Below are 21,936 nucleotides of genomic sequence, written 5' to 3'. Positions count from 1 at the left end.
TTTGCCAACGGAAATGATTCTGAAGAATTGTTCATGATCTTCTATGGATGTAATTGATGTGGCTCTAAAGATGCGGTTAAGGACATTTGCCGATCTACCGTACATAATGGTCTACTTGAACTTTACTCTCTAGGTTTCACCATCTCCTTAGTAAATTTCAAAGATTGTATAAGTCCAATTTCCGGTCATTACAACAGATTTGGTTCCCGAGCTGCATTCTAATTGCTCAAAGGTGGTGGGTATCACCAGGCCAAAAAATAAATAAAAGTTTACTTTGAGTTCTCAAATCTACAGATGGTTTTGAACTCAGGCGGTCATTACAACAGATTTGATTCCCGAGCTGCATTCTAATTGCTGAAAGGTGGTGGGTATCACCAGGCCAAAAAATAAATAAAAGTTTACTTTGAGTTCTCAAATCTACAGATGGTTTTGAACTCAGGCGGTCATTACAACAGATTTGATTGCCGAGCTGCATTCTAATTGCTGAAAGGTGGTGGGTATCACCAGGCCAAAAAATAAATAAAAGTTTACTTTGAGTTCTCAAATCTACAGATGGTTTTGAACTCAGGCGGTCATTACAACAGATTTGATTCCCGAGCTGCATTCTAATTGCTGAAAGGTGGTGGGTATCACCAGGCCAAAAAATAAATAAAAGTTTACTTTGAGTTCTCAAATCTACAGGTGGTTTTGAACTCAGGAAGACTCCAAATGTCATTCCCTCTACGGAATACCAAGTGTTAAGTAATGTGTCAGTGCGATTTAATGCCAAACAATGATTTGGAACTCCAATTGAGCTGAATTACATCTCATTATGCATTATATAACATAGTAGAGGTAGCAGATCCTGGCTGGATTGTTGCCCAAGAACAGGTGGACACTGATGAGGCATGAACTTTTCAGAGTTCTCAGAAGAGGAAATGTAGACTCGGAGTCTCGACTACGACGGTGTGTGCAGCATGTAATATGCACCACGTGTTTTTTTTTTTTTTTTTCTCTGCTAAATTAATTATCAGTAGTCATTATTACATGTTAAGCCTAGTCGTTATCGTGTTACTCTCTTCTTTGTTTATTTCCATTTACATTGGTTACCGTAAAAATGATACCAGCTGAGAGTGAAAGTGAAAAAGATTATGAATTATAACGTTAGATAATGAAATGGCCAACTACTTGGATACCCAAACTCTTGATACTGTTTATGTTCATGGCTATACGCTAGGGCTCGCTCAAGTAAGAAGCTCATATGTTGAGATAATAGTCCCATTCCTAGCCAATTTCTCTCAGTTACAGGTCTTACTTTTTAGGTGAAGCAGACTTTTTGATATGATTGCAAATTTAACCTAATTGGCTCGTTAGAGGTTCACAGTTTGCTCGTTGACTGCAGTATTGAACTTTTGAAGCACAAGGTTTCCCAGTCGCATATCAGAAAGTTAAAACTTTTTTGCAATGAAGGTTTGTTTCACACATGCAGAAGTATCTAATTTTATACCCCTATTATTTTGCTTTGTTCCAGAAGCTATGGGGGATAGCTCTCGCCGGTTGCATCCTCTACTGCCCAATCCCATGTCTCCAGCGAGGTTGAGGCACTCCAGGCACCTCTTAGGGCGAGGATCCAGCGGCCAGTCCCATCTTCCCACTCCAGAAGCGCTCGTGGGCGGTCCTTTCCAGGATCTGACTGGGACGAGCATTGTGAGTACAAAAACACACTATTAATCATCGTAATTAGTTTGTTGAATTAACTCTTTATTGAATTATAGAGCTCAAACAGTGTTTAATTTACCGAACAAATTAAGGTTTTGTGTCAACTAACTTTTGTGGTAACTATTGGTTATTCGGTGGTGGATAATATGCTAACAAAGTCATTTAACCATAAATCTGTTTCGTACATTATTTACCTTTTTAAAACTGCTAGAATCAGTTTTACTGCGTTATCAGTGACACTATACGAGTGGAAAGTCTTATCACTATAAATATAAGACTTTCCACTGGCCAGCCTGGTTTAAAATTGAACACTATCGCAGTTTCAGATTCGGAGATCTCCACATGATCTACCTTAATTCTACCTTAAATCTACCTTAATCTTATTAATTAAAGAATAATCGCTACATTGTTGATAACTGCCAATTTCCAGAAAGGACGAAACAATTTAGGTAATTAAAAAAATATTTCTTAAAGTCCAAGGAAGGATTATATGAAGAGATCGGAAAGAATGCCCGGAATGACAATGATAATAATATCATTAATGTTTATGTCTCATAATACAAATTTAATTGACACAAAACAGCTGTTGACGCTTTTAATCTTTCTTTTGTGTTTCATCTGAAGTTCGTCAAAGAAGCTGAAACATTGCTTTAAATGTAAATGTCATCAAATATTAAGTACACAGTGCTTTAAATCTATTCTAGATTGTGAAGTAGATTTCTTTAGACCTGTGTATATATTATCTTAATCGTGACAGTATGACCAACTTTGGTATGGTGTCGAAAATATAATTCATTCCAATCAGAAATGTTTGTTTACGAGCAAAATGTTATATAATAGTCATGTGCCTGATGTGTCCCCACTTACATTTGAAAAATATCGTAGGGCACCAGCATAAGTGCTTTAACTAAGTAGGATTCGGCTTCGATTTTAAAAACTGCGTGAAAAACCGCGGGTACCCACTAGTTTTTCAAAAATAATGTATACATACGTGTAGTAAGCAGATAACGTGTTCACTTCCGTATCAGAAACGGCGAATGCGTGCAGTTCGAATGCTGCGAAAATCTGGCATATAAAAGTCTTAGAACTAGCTTTTGTGTTGACTTAATGGTCGTTCAGAATTTTGTCTATAAAATTGATAAATTCCCATCTCAAAATACAACGTGGTTTCGTACAACTCAGCAATTTGCTGAAAACGAGATGACTCTATTGGCTGTAATATTTTACCAGAATCTGGATTAAGTAGTTGAGATTTATGACCATATTAAACTCGGAAAGAGTGCAGTGACTGATTTAGCAATAAAATAGAAATAACTTTCAGAAGAATACTCTCTGAAAGTATTTGTTGTGAAAGCTTTATAGGATGCTCATAAAACCTTGATTGAACAAAGGCGCTATTTAAAATGTTATTTGATTCCTATAACCACGCATGAAAATTTAATTAGCTAAATGCTGGGTAACACTGTTAAAATTAAAATGAAGACCCTTTTACTGTAAAAACAATTTGCTAATTAACTTAAAAAGTGTAATATCTCATGTATCCATGCTTTTCGTAACAAACTGAATTAAACAAAATATTAATGTAGTATTGATTAAATATATTAGGAGTTTGTAGTGAAACAAATTTAACTTAATTTGTTTTGAGGGAAGTCTCCATGAGATTGAATTTTTATGTGCTGGGCTAATAATCAAAATGTGGCCATTTTGGTTTTTTCGTTGGGCTAAAATTTTTTTTAATCTTTTGTCCTAAAAAAGCTAAAAGTATATATACTGTTGCGCAGTGTTTATCATGCGATAATTTTATGCCTGTTAATTAAATACTTATAATTATATATATATATATATATATATATATATATATATATATATATACGTAATAAAAAGATAAAAAATATATATACGTAATTAAATACTTGAAAAGTGAATCATTTCTGATCGTAAAAAATGCAACTTTTTTGCTTTACAAACTTTTAGAATTCACAAAAACTCTTGAATACGTCTTGAGGTTAATTTTTCATCTGGAGTTACAACTTGATTAGTTTGTATACCATGCTTTTATACAAGAAGACACCGAAGTTTGTATGTATATTCATTGTCATCGTATTTCTGACATCTACAAATATAAAAGTGACCCTTCGGGTGGACAACGTTTTGAGGAAAAATGCTCGAGAAAGGAAATCATAAAGAACGGTGGTAGATTTTATTCGGTAAGATGAATTTCAACGTCTACAACAAAAGCTACACTGAACAGAAAGGCAACGTGATTGATGGAAGGAAACAAGATCGAAAACTAAATCGTTAGGCAATGAAGAAGAAATCCATTAGGCACTAATTGTGGAGGTAAGCCAGTAGTCACGTACGGATAAAAGGGAGCAGCCCTGGGGGAGGCAGTTACATTAACCGAACTTCTGTGTTACCGACCTGTGCTAGTAGCATCAGGCTAGTTCGTAGTGATGGGATGGTCAAATACATTTTTATTCGAGTGCCTATTCGATAGTTTACTGGATATTCGAATAAGTATTCATTACAATAATTTTAATCGTTTTGACTCCTAACTACAGCGACATAACATTGCGAATCATTTAGACGATTAATTAGCCAGTATGCTTCATTACTAATTCGAACGATTTTATTAGCATTACCAATTTAATAACAATTACTTTGATATTACTATTGCAAATATATCTCTTAAAGAATAATTATAAGTTATTTTAAAAAATATTTTCTGTTTTATTCTAACTTATTTCACATTAAATAAACATTAAATGTGTAACTTTTTTCACTTACTTAAACACAAATATCAAAATGTGTTTAATACATTAATTTTCATCCTTACATTAGAATTAAATGGTTTATCTTGAAGTACACGGTTAAATTTTGTAAAATAAAAAACGTTTTTTTCCATATTCTCTGAACATTCAAGACAGAAAATACTTTGTAAAATATAAAAGCATACCACATTAGAAATTAGTTAATTAATCAATTGCTATTCATAAAAAATAGAGACCAACAACATATTTTGTAAAGATAAATGGTATATTTATTTAGTTACATTTATCTACCATAGAGTTTATTTATATTTTTATCAAAATTATAGATCACACTGGTCATTAAACTGTTTAAATTGTTACAAAGTGTGTTTCAACGTTGTAATGAATGTCTGATATTTTATTCTTTGGGTTAAATTGAATATTGCAAAATTTCAAATATTTCAAAAATATATTTTAGAACAGAAGGAACATTTTATTAAAAACGTAATGTGTTTGCTGAAATTATTTCCCTTCGACGATTAATTGCTAATTTTCCGACAGATGAATAAAATATGCAGCTATACCGGGGGAGTTTTTTAAAGTGATCCAATAGCTAACGTTTTTAAATTACACACCTTAGCACCACACTTTAAATTTGGAACTTGCTCACTTTTAAGTTTTTACTCAAGAATACACTTTCAAATTCTTTGAAGATGGCCGCCATTTTCCAAGCTCCTGAACCATTAGAGATATTGAAAAACTCTCAAAAGCAACAATGTCTTATTTTTTAGAGTAGAATCTAAAAAAAAAAAAAATAAAATACAGAGTGTTCCATAAAAGATTTTAAAGTTTTTTCCAATATGGCGGCCATCATCAAAGAATTTGAAAGTGTATTCTTGAGTAAAACTTAAAATTGAGCAAGTTCCAAATTTAAAGTGTGGTGCTAAGTCGTGTAATTAAAAAGTTAGCTATTGGATCACTTTAAAAAACTCACCCGGTATAAGTTGATAAATATTGAACTCACTAATATCTGGGAGTGTATATTTAAACAGCACGAACTGGAAATCCGTACACACTTGCTGAGTGAAGCAATGAATACATTGATGTAAACATTACATTTATTGTGGATAATGTAAAACTCCGTTTCAACACGCAATAAGCTTACTGGAGTTACTAAAAGTATCTAAAAAAAGGGAGATGGAGACATGAACAGATCGTAGGATGTAGAGGACATTTGTAGGTGTCCAGTATATAGGGGGTATAAATCTGCTCGGGGGTAAAAATATGTCGAGGGTGGGAGGGGAAGAAGGGGGATTCATAGTATAAGTGGCATATCTTTTCTTTCCCAAGATTCCCCTAAAAAACACTGACTCACAAAATTTAAATTGGACACAAATATTTTAAATGATGAACCCTCAAAAAGCCTTCTAGTATATACGAGTATATACTAGTATATATATATATATATATATATATATATATATATATATATATATATATATATATATATATAGCACAGAGCCCTTACTTTTTACGTTTCAATTATTTTGTATTTGGCTGTTTCTTTCACATATGTGTTTAAATAACCAAACTAACATATGATCGGAAGACCAAATACCTGTCAAATGACTTTTATTTACGTTTATTAAATTTGTATAAGTGGCAATAGCCTAATTTAATTTAATATCAATAAACATTGAATCACAAAAAGTACTAGCTCCGCCGGGACTCTGGTGTAGTGATAGCACACTTACCCGGCAAGTGAGAGATCCGGGTTCGAGTCCCGGCGGAGCAAGTACTTTTTGTGATTCAATGTTTATTTAAATTAAATTGGGATATTGCTACTTATAAAAATATAATTGATTCTTGAGGAAATTTCAAATTACGGCGTTCTTTACGGTCCCGAAAAACTAGCCCTAATCCCAGTTATAACCGTTTTTGTAGTACTTACTTTACATACTTTAAATCATGTCTAAGGATTCATTATATTGTACACTAGACTGATAAGGATACTATTTTTTGGTATATTACTAATCGATTTAAATTATAACATATATGGGCGCAGTGATTTACGTGTAAATAAGCAACACAAAAACGCGCGCGCGCATGTGGGTGTGTGTCTTTGTAAATACCTTACAAAATTAAAAATTTGAGCAAATAAAATTTATATTAAATTATGATTATATAGATATACAAAATGCAATCTTTAGCACCGAAAATATTTTTTAATCAACAGACATTAATCATCTCTTCTTTAAATTAATGAAAATTAATTAAATTGCATGAATGTATTCAAACAATCTTTAAAATGTAAAAAATCATATAAATGACTGTATAAAGGTATTGGAAAAAACACTCATCATAAAATAAACTGAAGTATGCAATACAAGTATTTGTTGTGAAACAGAAGATATGCAACAGTGTTTTTATATCTGTAAATAGAAGGTAATTCTCGTCGGTGCGGCAGCAGCATGGTGCTTGTGCACCGTTCCACTAAACTGATTTATAAAAGGGAAATAAACTTGGAACGCTTGAGTACCCAATTACAGTTAATAGTTCACCTAATGTACAGAGAGCACGGATATACCTATAGCTCACGGAATTATTTATACATTTCTTTTCCTGACAGTATCAAGATCAACTTCGTAATTACATTCAATACTGTATTCCAGAATTAAATCTGTTGCACGAACAATGTTTTCTTACACGTCATTTCTAAAGAGGCTACTTATATTTTAGGCTTATCAAAATAAATTATTACATCTGTTAATTTACTACATTAAATGGTTTTAATTTAACCACAATGTAGTGAGCTTGGATTTTGAACCCTTTTCAATTATTAATCAAGGTGTCATATTTTGTCATTACGAAGAATTAATTAATTAATCGACTTTTTTCACGATTCAAAATACACCCTGATAAACAAATTATTAAATGTAAACACCTAACACATGCTTAATACAAATCCACTTACAATAACTAACAGCTACGATTGTATTAATTATTGATAGTATATTATTGAGTTTCTAAATTTTATTAATGTTATAGCATTGGTCAACTATTTATTTATCGATGCTGTTAGTGTATTGTTATTATTCCTTGTTATTTATTGTTGTTTTTGTTATTCATATTTATAGTATATCACTCTGTTATTACCTATGTTGTTCAAGTTAGAGCTTACATAAGACTGTGTATATTGATTATGATTTGTCATCTTGATTGCTAAGTATTTGATTTGTTGAATTACTTTTGTAAAAATGGTGGAACCGTTGGAAATAAATAAATAAATAAATAACACCAATTGAAGTATAAACATCCAGTAAAGAAATATTACGAAAACCAATCGGTCATTTATTTTTCACCAGATTAAATCATAAAATTGTATGTATTACTGACGCTTTAGTTAAAAATAGTATTGATAGTGTAATGTAAGCGTAATAAAACATTTATGTACAAATGTAATTTCAAATACATTAAAATTTTAAAACATCGCAATTACAGGTAGCTTAAATTTTCAAAAGATCATAAGCTTATGTTATCAACTGAAAAGTTTATCTACAACATTTTATTTTGTAATTTACGACAGTAATTGACTTAGACAATCTGCACTTGAGTTAGACAAAAAAAAATTAAAACTTATACGTTTTATTTAATTTTTATATACTCATAACATAATAATACTTTTAAATTTACATACAAAAACAGGTGTAATGTACTGAAGCAAAGGCAAAATTTTGAGGTTAAGGCAGTAAAAAACTTGTGCTCCAACTGTTTGATTACGTCCCTGTCAGCCTATAATTTACCGAAAACAATCACTTAATGCATTAACATAAAGTATCACAAGCAGTTCTTACATAAGCAGTATGAAAAATAGTAGTATTCGTCGCTAGGCGCAAAACCGATTGTTTTGTGTGCATAATTCGTGAAGGACAAGGCGAAGTCGGAAATATGATAATGCGTCTAAAGACATTTCCCGTTTGGTATATTTACCCGCGAGGTATATTTATCATACGAAGAAAAAGTTAAGACTTATACATTTTGTTTATTTTTATAACATTAACTCAGTAGTCATGTTGTAAAATTTACGTATCAAAAACAGCCGTTGTTAAGTTGTACTGAAAAAATCACAAAGTTTGAGATTAGTGTACATAAAAAAACTTAAATTTTTCACCAGCTGATTACAGGTGATCCTATTAGAACGTTTTTTTTTTTTTTTTTTTTTTTTTCTTCTTTTTGCCTGTTGGCTGGCCTTTATAATCTTATAATGCGGCCACGTAGTACACTTGTTATGTCTTCTTTCTAGTTATTTGCCGTATTCACTTTTTACATATGAACCTTGTGGTTGCCGGCCAAGCTATGAACAATTAGTTAGTCTTTGCATTTTCCAATTCATGTGTTTTTTTTTTCTTCTTTTTTTGTAATTTACTATATTGCTATTAGCTTATCAGATGTTTATTTCATTTTGTTTGTTTTCTAATGAAGGTTATGTAGAGTAAAATCCATACCCTAGAACCATAATTTCTAACATGTTCTGTGTAATTTTATGGTTAGTTAGGAGAAGGAAAAAACTAAGGAAATCTCTTTGATTGGATTATATGATAGTGATTTTGATATTTTTCACTGCCACTGCATGTATTCTAAGTGTTCCACAACCTAATCAAATTTACATGGTTCTACTTACTATTTTTAAAAAATCATTAATTTCTTTATAAATTTGACCTGCTAAAATTACAGGATTTAAACCATGGGTATTTTGTAAAATTGGCTCTGTATCTGTTTAAACCACCCAGCTTTTGAGGATTGTTGTAAGAGGTTTGTAAATTGTAAAACCATAAAATTTTTTCTGGAAGGCTTTAAAATCATCAATAGGTACTGGCAGGTATTGTGTTTCCACTCCATCATTAGCTGCTTCCTTAGCTAATTTATCCACCCTTTCATTATAATGGATTCCTATATGTCCAGGTATCCACTGAATATATATTCTTTTCTGTGTTTCCACCAACAGTTTAAAAATTCCTCATGATAATACCATTTTCTTTATGTCCCTTACTGCAGTTTTCCAATGCCATGATGGCTGATAAAGAGTCAGTGCATATAACTATGCTGACTTCATTTAATGGTATAGAACAAACTCAACTGCTAAATAAATTGCATATATTTCTGCTGAGTAACTCGACATATACTGGCTTAGCTTAAATTTGTGTTCTATTTGTAGTGATGGAATATAAACAGCAGCTCCAACCTTTTCATTGCATTTTGAACCATCTGTGAAAACTGCCAAACAATCTTTATATTTTGTTACAAACATTCTATTTATTCCCTGATGGATTACCGCCGCATTACAGGTCTTTTTTACTGTAACTTTCATTATCTATTAATGTATTAAATACTACATTTGGATTAGTCAATAAAATTGGACAGTCCAAATCCCAGTGGTTTGGTATTTTAAGTTTATGGTCAAAGTAATTATGATCCACTTCACCAATCTTATGTATGGCTTTTATATACAGAGGGGATTTTCCTATTCTTCCAATAACTTGACATGCTGATTAATAGATTGAGATAATTAATTTTATAGTGTGCTGGATTGTTCTTCATCATATATTTTGTATATGACTCTTTCTGCAATGGCAGTACGCCTCATACTTAATGGTAATGTAGAGGTTTCGGTTTGTAAAGCTATGATAGGTGTAGATTTAAATGCATCCATGGTTATCCTCAAGGCTTGATTTTGTATAACTTCAAGTTTATTTAGTAACTTTGCAGATACATGGACCAAACAAAAAACTACAATAATCCAGTTTAGCCAGTATGAGACTTCTGTATACTTTAATTATGAAGTCCGGATGAGATCCCTGTCTTCCACAATGCTAACAGTTTAAGGATATTTAAGTCTTTTTGACATTGGTTGCATAGGTTATTTATATGATCTGAAAATGACAGTTTATTATATATTGTCACACCTAACAGTTTGATAGTATTTTTAGGTGTTACTTTGTGACCCATTAACATAAAAATATCCGTACTGTTCATTATCATTATTTCTTTTACTTGAAAATACTGTAATATTACTTTTGGTGGCATTAAGCTCAAGATATAGTTTATCAAAGCTTTTAACAATGTTGTTGAGTGCAATTAGCATATTGTTGAATGCTGTGTCATAGTTCTTATGGACAAGTGTAAAGAGATATATCATCAGCAAAACTGTAATGTCTGTATTTCTTCAGGTAGGATGTTCTTTAAATCAGAGACGTACAATGAAAAAAGAAGAGGACTTATACACTTCCTTGAGGCAAACCTTTGTAGGCATGTCTGGTAATTGTTTCATTTGGAAGAATCAGATGTAGACTTCTTCCTATGAGCCATTTACTAAAATGATGTATAAACTTTGTTGGTATACCTTGCATGTATAATTTTCTCAGTAGGAGTGGAATAGCTACATTATCATAAGCACCTGAAATGTAAGTGCTGCAACAATAACATTTTCTCTTTGAGTTAGCGCAACCTGTATATCTGTGGTTAAGGTAAGTAAATAATCTGAGCAGCCACGCTTCTTCCGAAAATCCAAATTGATTTTCAGGAATTAATTTTTGCTTGTTAATTAGCCACTCAAACCTATTCTTGATCATTGTATTCATGATCTTCATTAGACAGGAGATTAATGAGATAGGCCTATATGACTGTTCATTACCTTTATTTTTATTAGGTTTAAGAATAGCTATTATTTTAATTTCTTTCCATTGTTTAGGTAATTCCACTTTATAGTTCCATATATTATTGTAAACAATTTAGCAGAATACAGAGTGCACTCATTGGGAGGTTCTTTATCATACTATATGTGACTCCATCTAATCCTGGGGATGTATCCTTTTTCTTAGAATAAATAGCATTATGAAGTTCTTTCATATTAAAAACTATCTTCAAGAAAGCTTCCTTGACTGGTAATATTGATTATGGAGGGTAGTTAATTTCATTGACTTGAGCTACATAATCTGGAACAATATGACTCATAAATTTTTCTGCCAATTCAGTATTATTATCAAATTCATGATTGTGGGCCATTGTGTTGTTCCTTTAGTTTGTTAATAATTTTCCCAAGCATAGGTTGATGACTTTCTGTCACTAATCTGATTGCATAGATTAGACCAACCCTGTTTTTTTTCGCTTGTTGAATTACTACCTGAGCTTTGTGTTGAGCAATTTGATAAATTTCTATATGTAAGTGCAGTCATATTTTGTTTTAAATATTTTTAAAAAGACAGCCTCCTCTGAGCAACTGCCAGAGAACACTGTTCAGTCCACCAAGTTTTAGGAACAAAACCTAACTTTTCAGCAATGTTTGCCTTTCTTGCACAAGGAGTTGCCATATTTATTGCCTTCGTCATTAAGTTATAAAATTTATTTATATCTACCGATGAATGGTCAGGGATATCCGCTAACACCTGCTCTATGTAGTTTGTATACACTTCCCAATTAGCTCTCTTAACATTTCTAGTATAATTCTTGTTTAGATTTATGTTAGAATACAATTGACTAATTTGAAAGCTGATTGTAATTGGAAAATGATCACTCCCCATTGGATCATGCAATACATCCAAAGCTGAGCATCGTTGAGTATAACTTAGGTGAAACAAATGTTAAATCTATTATAGACTGTTGATGGTATAAAGCTGGAGCTGTGGTTGGATTATTTGAGTTTGCAAGTATGAATAGGGAGTTATTGTAATGGTTGTATATATCATTTACCTCTACTGTTAGCTTTATTGCAACCCCCAAAAAGGGTGATGGGGCATTGAAATCACCGCACACTAGAGTATACCCTTTATCATCAGAAAATAAATTTTCAAACCAAAATTCCTTGTTTATTTTCTTCTTGTTGCTATACAAGTTTATGATTTTAATTGGATACTTCAAATTGGTGGTGGTAATACTAAGGAGTTGGGTAGATTCTGTATTAATTTCTCTAACTACTTGAGTAGTTATGGCTTTGTGTACTATTAGTGCTATGCCACCATATCCATCAAAATCTGTCTAGTCTTAGTAGATAATAATTGTTGTCAATCAACTTGTCATGATTGGTTAGCCAAGTTTCTTGTACCGCACCAATATGAATGCCCTGATTGGAAAAGAATTGCATTACCTCAGGCCATTTATGTTTCAATGACCTGGCATTCCACTGAAATACTTTTAAATTATGTATTTCCATTGTTGCTAATATTGTTAGTTTTAATAATTTAGTTTCAGTGATCTCAAAATAGATTGATGAAGGTTAAGTAAGGATGACATTATTTATTTTTAGTAAAAGCTATTGCCTTTACTTATTTATACCTAATTTGTTCGGTTTTTCAGGAGGTCTTACATTTTCACCCTTTTGCTTGTGTTATCTTTATTTATGCCTATAAGGGTAAGAAGAAAAGATCTCTTCAATTTGTTTTTTTTGCTGTGTGTCAGTATTTGATAGGTTAATTTTAAGGCATTTTACCCCTTAACTCGTAAATTTTATCCTGCAAAAGGGATTTTAATTGCTCTCTATTACTTTCATTGTCTGTTGATAGCGTAGAGTATGTTTCTTCGATGTTGTCTGAACCTGTACCTTGATTTGGCTTGTTTGTGTTACCAAATCTATTTGAAGGGATTTTGTTGGAGTTCATGTTACTACTGTAACTGAAGGTATTTACTTTAGATTTAGGTTTTCTGTATGTGTAGGCACTATAACTAGCACTATTATCATTTTCAACTAAATTACTCAGAGGTGAAAATCTATTATTAGGATGGTAGTAAGATGGTTTGTTATTGCCAGTTACAGGTAGTTCTGGATAATCCGAATCATTGTTTTGTTTTAATTTTTTCTGCATAAGATTGTTTTAATAAAACGGTTATCTCTTGTTATTTTATAGGTTATAGGATAGTGTGCACTAGCAGTAAATAATCTTCCTTATTGACGCTCATTCTGTTTTTAAATAAGTTTCTGCCTTTTTGAACTCCGGACAAAACTTCGATGAACTACTATGTGGACCATAACAATGTACACATTTCTTAGGTTGTGAACAAGGTTCAGATTCCGAATGGGAATTTGTCTCCACAATCTCTGCATAATCTATCATTTTTACATGGTGAATTAGCCACGTGTCCGTATGAAAAGCATCTGTAGCACTGTTTAACAGGAATAACAAAAGTTTCAACCTTCATACGAACATAATTAAGTTTAATAAAATCTGGAAGATTATCTGATTCAAATGTTATTTTTACAAAGTTTGTATCAACCAAAATTATTGTTTACCCTTCTTTTAATTCTATGAACTTGAATTAGAGGGTGTTCACTTACAGATTCATTTAGTATTTCATCCTCGCTTACTTCAGGTTCTACATTATACAACTCCTACAGAATAAATTCTGATGGTGGGTACAAAAACATTGTAGTTCATTAATTGATGTGAATCAATTAAGTTATTTGCAGCAGTGAAATTTTTGCAAATGACTGATAGATTATTATTACCAGCACGTGTAAATAAAATCTATATCATTGTGGTGTTGTTTGATTATTTTTCCCACTTGAAATGGATTTAGTTTGTGTTTATCTTTATGTTGAATAATTATTTCATTATGGTCCTTTATTTTTTAGCTGTATAGTACCTTTTGATTAAACTTTTTTTAGCATTAGTTTTGGCAGCTAGCCCATTTTTATTAGAATTATACTCCTCATTGGCCTGATCTCTTTTCCGTTTTAACTCTTTACTGTCAATGTTAGCATTACTACAATAGGTGTGATCTAAATCCATATTAATGGGGTCATTTGGATTCATAATAGATTCCACGGCTTTTTCAAGCTCCAAATCATTAGTAGCCATTTGGCTTGGATTGGCTGGACCTGATTCGGACATCTCAGGTCCAGCCTAAACGTGCGCGGAATAAACTATTCTATAGGTTAAATTTGGGTGGACAGGATTAGATTATAACAATGTTTCTAAAATAATGAAAAGAAGGTTAACGAAAGTAAACTATGGAAGAAGAAAGTTACAATGTAAACATAAAACTAAAATACTAGAAATATAAATATTTGGATAAACGGTCTGTGAGGTTAGGTATGGATAACGATAGTTGGCAACCACAAGTTAATCTCACTAACACAAACGTCGATCTTCAGATTCAAGTCACTTCATGGACTAAGCTGACGGATTAAAAACAATTTTTTATTGTACAGTGTGAAACAATTTCTTTTTTTTACAGCTGATCATCAAGCTAAATTATCAACAATCTGTTGTGTTAAAAATCTTCTGACGATTTATAAAAATAAATTATGAAGTGTTTATATAAAAATAAATTTAGAATTTTAAATATTACATAATTTATGATTTAAGTATTTAACAATACATCACAGATTGTCAGGTCTATGTTAGAAAACAGATTTACACTTTTTAAATAAATAAAACCGGTTATGGTATACATTTTGCAAAAATTACAGTTTTATTTTAACTGCACTCACCATTAACGAAACCATCCTTTAATTCATCAGACTATTAAGGCATGCTATCCTGGGTCTGAATATTTATGAAATACTGCAGGGATTGACTGTGAGGGCAAGATACTCAAGAGGTATCTGTTCCATAAATTGTCTGCCTCTTTACCTTCCTCATCACTTACCCGACCAATACATTACTTTACAGTGTTACTTAACAGTGTTGTCTTGTGTACTCTCACTGTTCAGACATGCAATAATGTTTACAGTACAAACACTGAATTACACTGACGTATTCATAATTTGTGTTTCAATGTGAGAGGGAGGGTTTCATTGTTTTAAATTTCACGGAAATTATGTATAACCCTATATAAAAAAAGGTATGGACTGTGGAAAATAAAGATGATAGTTTGTAAAAACATTTTAAATGAATGACGTTTAGTAAAAACATTGATTATACCCTTATGTTGATTTTATATCTCTCAGGAAGTAGCTCTGATCTAAGCTCCATGATTATTCTAAGTATATGAATTATTACGGAACTCGAATTCCTGGAATTCATGCAATTATTGCACCAAAGTTTTAATTGCTTTTAATTGTATTAATGTGTTTACTCTATAAAAGGAAGGAAATATTGTTGAATAATTAATTATTTTGACGGGCTGGAGAGAGCCCGTAGAAAGTTTTTAGTAGTATTCGATACTAACAAGCTGGCAACTACTCAGGAGCATCGTTTATTAAAATTTCTGTCAAATAAATAAAAACCTATTCGTGTGAGAAAAATTAAATACGTATGATCTTAACCAACATTTTACAGGGTAGATCATCTGTTTAGAAATTTTTCATTTTTATTTACTTTATTGCACATTTGCTGAGAATATGCAGTATACATATCTAAGTGCGCCAATACCCAATTACAATTTTAACGGCTAAGCTCGCATTATTACCTGAAAAGCACTTCAAGCGTGTTATTGCTGGACTTTACATACGGTTGTAAAGCAAACGGCAATAATTTAAGGTAGTCTAATAACAGTGAGGCCCGAATAATTAAATGTAAGTATAGGTTAAATCACGCTTATTCTTCCGGGAAAAGTTCTGCATAACGTTTTTTTCTAGTGACCGAAACTTTGTAGGAGATTCGCTAAAAGTTACAAAGAATTAATTGAATCTTCCTTTTGGATTTTAAGGTTGTCTAATAACATAGAGACCCGAATAATGTAATGTAAGTATAGGTTAAATCACGCTTATTCTTCCGGGAAAAGTTCTGCATAACGTTTTTTTCTAGTGACCGAAACTTTGTAGGAGATTCGCTAAAAGTTACAAAGAATTAATTGAATCTTTCTTTTGGATTTTAAGGTTGTCTAATAACATAGAGACCCGAATAATGTAATGTAAGTATAGGTTAAATCACGCTCATTCTTCCCGGAAAAGTTCAGCATCACGGTTTTTTCTAGTGACCGAAACTTTCTCCCTTTAGTAAATGGATACAATATTTAGATAAACAGAATTTCTCAAGCAAAGAAGGATCGGATTATGTTCCAAAACTTGAAATTAATTTTAGTTAAATAAATACAATTAGTCACGGCCAAGAATTTCACAACGGTATTCACTTAACGTATATTATATTAATATATTTTCTTCAAATTTTCCAGCGTTAATTTTCCAACATTACAAGCATAAAATAAAAAATTGTTTGCCCTCATACAAATTGAACCTTAATTATTTTATTACCACGATAGTGTTTTATAAAGTTTTTATTTATCTTGTAGTAGGTTTCTTAGTTAATTTACTACACTTTAAATTTGTAATGTGTGGCAAGCATTTATTTCAGATGTTATTAATTCGAACCACACACTATATATGTCTAATATATAATACATATATATTATATATAATACATATATGTATTATATACATAATTATATATTTTATATATGTATTTTATATATATATATATATATATATATATATATATATATATATATAAAATGTGTGTGGTTTGGATTTTTTTCATATCAATGTTTCATATTATGGACCTTTTTCTTTAATCGATATAAGAATCCACCTTTTTAATATATGGGAGCTTATTCGTGGTCATATGGATCGCCTTCCTAATGTGTGAAAATACTGCAGATCAGAGAAGAGGTAAGATAAGAAGAAGATCAACGTGTATCTTCTTAGGTTTAAGATATAAGTTGTAAGTATTAATTTTATAGCTCCAACGGTCTCGACACTTCTCACAAATCGATTGAAACAAGTATATATAGCAGTTTTGTTTAACTGCTAAGTTAATAGATTCGCTTATGTTAATTCAACTATTGATACGTTCATCTGCATCATAAAATTCTTACCCTTAAGGTCCTGCTATGATCAAGTCATACAGAAATCAATATGTCTTATAGCGGGGAGGGGGTCTGATCATAAATTTGACCCAAGTCACCGGTCTCACTCCCCTACATATTTTAGCGCCGAACTGATATTTATGACTGTTTTATGAACCCCACAGTGCCAAAATGTTACCTTATGCCAGCTGACCAAACAACAGATGTTCTTTATTTTTGTAACACAGAAGTAAAGTCTTGAGTGTTTGAGTGCCCTTTTGTTGAATTTCAAATAAAAACTCATTTAATAACTGGTCTAAACGTTCATGAATCTCAAAGGCTGACTATTTTTAATACTGGACTAGTCTCAAAGCTTTTATAGTCTCTCAAAGTTTGATTAGTTTCAATATCTAACTAACGCCAAAGCTTGACCACTTTCTTATCTAAGTTAGTCACAAATCTTAACTAGTGTCAAAGTTTGATTAGTTTCAATATTTTACTAACATCAAAGGCTGAGTTGTCTCAAAGCCAACAAATTCTAACGTGATTGGAGCCATTTTGCAACGCTCTCGTATAAACTCTAGTACCAAAAAAATGGTTGCTCAATAATTTGGACTGTACTATAACAGCATCCGTTGAAAAATAATACAATCAAAAATCCAACATCAGAACTGTTTTTCTTTCAAACTAGGACGTATAGCTTTAACACCAAAACAGAGCATACAACTATATTTCCTAATGTAAAATTAACTTTTATTAACTTTTAAAAGATTTAAATTGGTCAAGGTTGCTCAAGGATATTTTTTAAAATTTAAACCCCAATAATTTTTGTTATGGTTTAAAATAAAAAGATTTATGTATTCCTTTACACGCCGTGTCTTAACAATGCTAATATTATTTAAATCTTTAAATATTTAGACATAGCTGTAGATAGCAAACTTCAATTCTGGTAGAGCCTAATAATGCACATCCTTTTATAAAGATAAGTGGAGGGGCGGAGCTGTATCGTAATTGGCTGAATCTAACCAGACAACAGCCAGTATGACCAATCGGCGTTCAATATGACCAATAAAGGTTAGTTGATTGGCTGAGCTGTATTCTGATATCATGTACAGCTTCGTTGGCTCAGACAGTTTTAGTTCAACACCCTGTTAAATTAAGATAGCTCTTCACAGTAAGGTCAAAACATCTGAAAATATTAAGTGTATTAGCAATGCGTCCTATTTCCGAGGTGGTTATCGAAAATAGTTAAATGGATTTAGGCCATTTTATTTTAAATGGTTTGTTATAATCAATACTAATGCCATAGACGTTGATAGAAACTTCCCTCTTTCGACTCAGTTTGATCCAAAAATTTAGTTACGATACCGGTAGCCTCAGAGTTTCATTAATTCATTAAATCCAATAAGTCAAGCCTATTAATTTGTGTTTAATTTTAATCCATTCTTAATAGAAACTTACCAGACACTACTACAGGACGAAGATATCGGATTACGAAAGTTTTATTTTATTAAACAGTAATTAATCCCCACTGTTGCGTAAAGAAATCACATATACGAGTCTAGATAAAGAAGTAATCCAATTACCTGGCGAGAGCAGGTGTGGTGAACTGTCGGATCGCATGTTTGACCACAGCTTGCACATGCAATATCTCTACATTTGTGCAAGTGCAACAGTCGGCCGTCACCTTAATTGCATTGTACACAGTCGACATTGCATTGTGCACGCCTAACGTGTACTGCTCTAATGATAGTAACTTCGGTCGTATTTTAGATGGTGACTTTCAGTAGTTTTCCGGGCATAATGCATTTAATTTATTAATATTTACGTATAACGAATGGCGTGCGTGATGCATTTAGTTGATTAATTTAGTACAGTCGTATTTGTAATGGTATATGAACGAAATGCTAATTATATTACTTATACAAATGATAAATTTAATCCTTGAATATCATCATTTATTTTATACATGAAGCACGTGGCTGAATCTCTTCAGTGTACTTAATACATTTAGTGAATGTATTGTTTTTAATGATTGGTGCATGCTATCTTGCCTTTTCGTGCTGGTTGTTGAAGAAAGTAAAATACAACATAGACTGTAGATTATTGCTTCAAGGAAATATGATATGCTTTTTTACATTTTTACGGTTCAACAGATTAACTGAAAATAGTATTTAGTTAATCTTTTACTTCATGTAGTTTTGAATACTCTTTCTACGTTGACTATTTATTTTTGTGTTTTGGGCTAAGGAAAAAAGTAATATAGGAAAATAAAAAAACATGTTGCTATTAATAGCAACGTTTTACCAAATAAAGAAGACATTTTAGTTTGTTCAGCAATTTGATAAAATGTTTTTTAAAGTATGTTATATACGACGGAAATTTTGAAATGGTAATAGGATTTCTAACATTTGCTGCCATCGTTATATGTTACAAATTGTACAACACTACGTTTCGAGGATTGAAATCTATACTCTTCTTCAGGTGGGAAGAAGGTTAATGCATATATTTATATAGTTATAACTCTGATACATTCAGACGGACATTAAAAGACAGAAAACAAGATTTTTACAATTTATTAAACATTTCGTTTTAATTTTGTTGCAAATGGATTATAGTGCACTTATAACATTGCATTACAACATTATAAGATTTTGTTGTCCGCATTTTCTGTAGTTAACAGCCTTCCAAGACCGTCTTTGGGGTACATTTATAAGCTACGGTGGTATTTAGTATCATTTTAGACGTTCGCAGAAAATAATTAGGCTAGATCTCAAACATGATAGTAAGTACAGAATATATTCCTGGATAGTTGTTGACATTGAGGGCCTAAATTGTGTAATACAAGTTGTTCACAATAACACTCCAGTTAAAAGAAGTATTATTGTAACGGACTCTTCTGTTGTCACTCTTTAATTGCATCACACTCAGGACATCATATACTGAGACTTGAAGAGCAAGACCGGAAGTCGCCCAAGACAGGATGTGGGTTGACAACGCCTTGTACTCTGCCTATTGTCTGAAAATACGCCTCAATTTATGCAGAGAGGACGTCATTTGTTTTGTTGTTTCTTTCAATGTACTCTGACACTTCATTGTTTTATTCGCTGCTTTTTTGCCTGAGCGAATATTGTGGATTGACTAGCATGTTATGATTTTTTTCTGTATATAATGTAAATATAATAAAATCAATCGTGAAGACATTGTATTGAACGTTTGCTTTCTATTGTAAACGCGATTTGAAATTATTGGCAAATTCTAAGAGTTCAAGATCTTAGGTTGTAAAGGAAACATGATTCCGGACATTTGCCATCGTTGCGTGATACAAGAAATCAGTAACATCGTTTCACGATCTGCATTCTAATCTCTTCCTCAGGTGGTTCACTAACCTGGCATCGTTTTGACACGCATCATGTATCCTAATTTTGCAGACAATAGACCGTATACAATGTTTTACAGACAGTAATACGTAAAAGCAATAAATATAAAGTTTAATTTTAAATCGGGTTGCATCCACAACGCAAAATAATTGATCAAATACAGTTAGATTAACGACGTATTATTATATAAATGATTTCTTGTCCACTTTACAATATCGTTCAAACTAGTTATTTATTTTTAAATGTTTTAAGTTATTTTAGTTTATGCAGGCTCAGGTAGATGTAGATGAAGTCAACCTCTCGTAATTTGACCGTGTGAGACAGCACACTTTTTGTTTATGTGTCAATTTGTTCTTGTTTTATATTCGTATCAAAACACATGTTAATTTAGCTATTTTAATTTTTTTACAGCTAATAATAACTGGGACTTCGAATAATGGCGTAATAAATTCGCTAAACAATTCTAAAACGTGACAGATAGCCCAACACAGGTGTTATATTACAGTAATTAATGTTTTTTTAATATCAAGTAATGCCCTAAAACAGAAAAAAGTACCTATTTCATTATTTTATATCCGATGTAAATTTATTTACGTATAATTTTCTAGAAACATTTATACATACAACGTACAGGCTATATATATTTTTTATTCTTAACATTGTAATTGTTATTGTTACGCGAGATGTTTCATATTATGCTTGTATTTTTATGTGAAAAATTGTCAAATTAAAACAACAACGAACAGGCAACATTAATATAGGACTAAAAGATATGCAAGACATAATTTATATACTTAAAAGTTTTTCATATTTGTTACGTTTCATGTAACCACTTATGGATAATACTGTGGTTGACATTTTTAAACATCCTGCATAAATAAATTGAAAATATCTCCAGCTATTCAGCAACCCAACATAATTAGGTTAATTTATTTGTCAAAATATCTTTCTTGTTATTTAATACATGAATTTTTTACGTTTATACATGCCGTTTTAATGTTTTAGAAGAGTATGTTAATTCGTACATACTTTTACGCAGTAAACTCAAAGACGACTTAACAGATCTTAGTAATAATTGCCCAGGTAAAATTTAAATCGATGTACATTAGGTTGAGTAAATACGTAGTAGTACATTTTGCACAGCTGTGTATCAAGAACAATAACGATAAAACTGAAATCTGTGCGGGAGCTGAAAATAATATCTGACCACGACGCAGTGGATGGTAGAACTTTTTATGTGGAAAGGCTGAAATATCCATAAATCGATCATAAACATCGGTTCAGTACTGGATGGGTTGTGGTATGGGGGGGGAGGTCTGGGGTCAGAATTA

General features: G+C 31.7%; 1 protein-coding gene across 1 annotated transcript in view; it reads left to right on the top strand.

The window, feature by feature from the left end:
- LOC124353024 (DE-cadherin) overlaps window positions 1-21,936 on the top strand; it is an 896,414-nt gene that overhangs the window by 750,667 nt on the left and 123,811 nt on the right. Inside the window, exon 3 of the mRNA XM_046802814.1 lies at window positions 1,511-1,686. Coding sequence (XP_046658770.1) covers window positions 1,511-1,686 — 176 coding nt within the window. The remainder of the gene's footprint in view (window positions 1-1,510; window positions 1,687-21,936) is intronic.

Source organism: Homalodisca vitripennis, chromosome 1, assembly GCF_021130785.1.
Source record: "Homalodisca vitripennis isolate AUS2020 chromosome 1, UT_GWSS_2.1, whole genome shotgun sequence".
Lineage (NCBI taxonomy): Eukaryota > Metazoa > Arthropoda > Insecta > Hemiptera > Cicadellidae > Homalodisca > Homalodisca vitripennis.
This window is presented reverse-complemented; position numbering and strand designations above follow the sequence as displayed.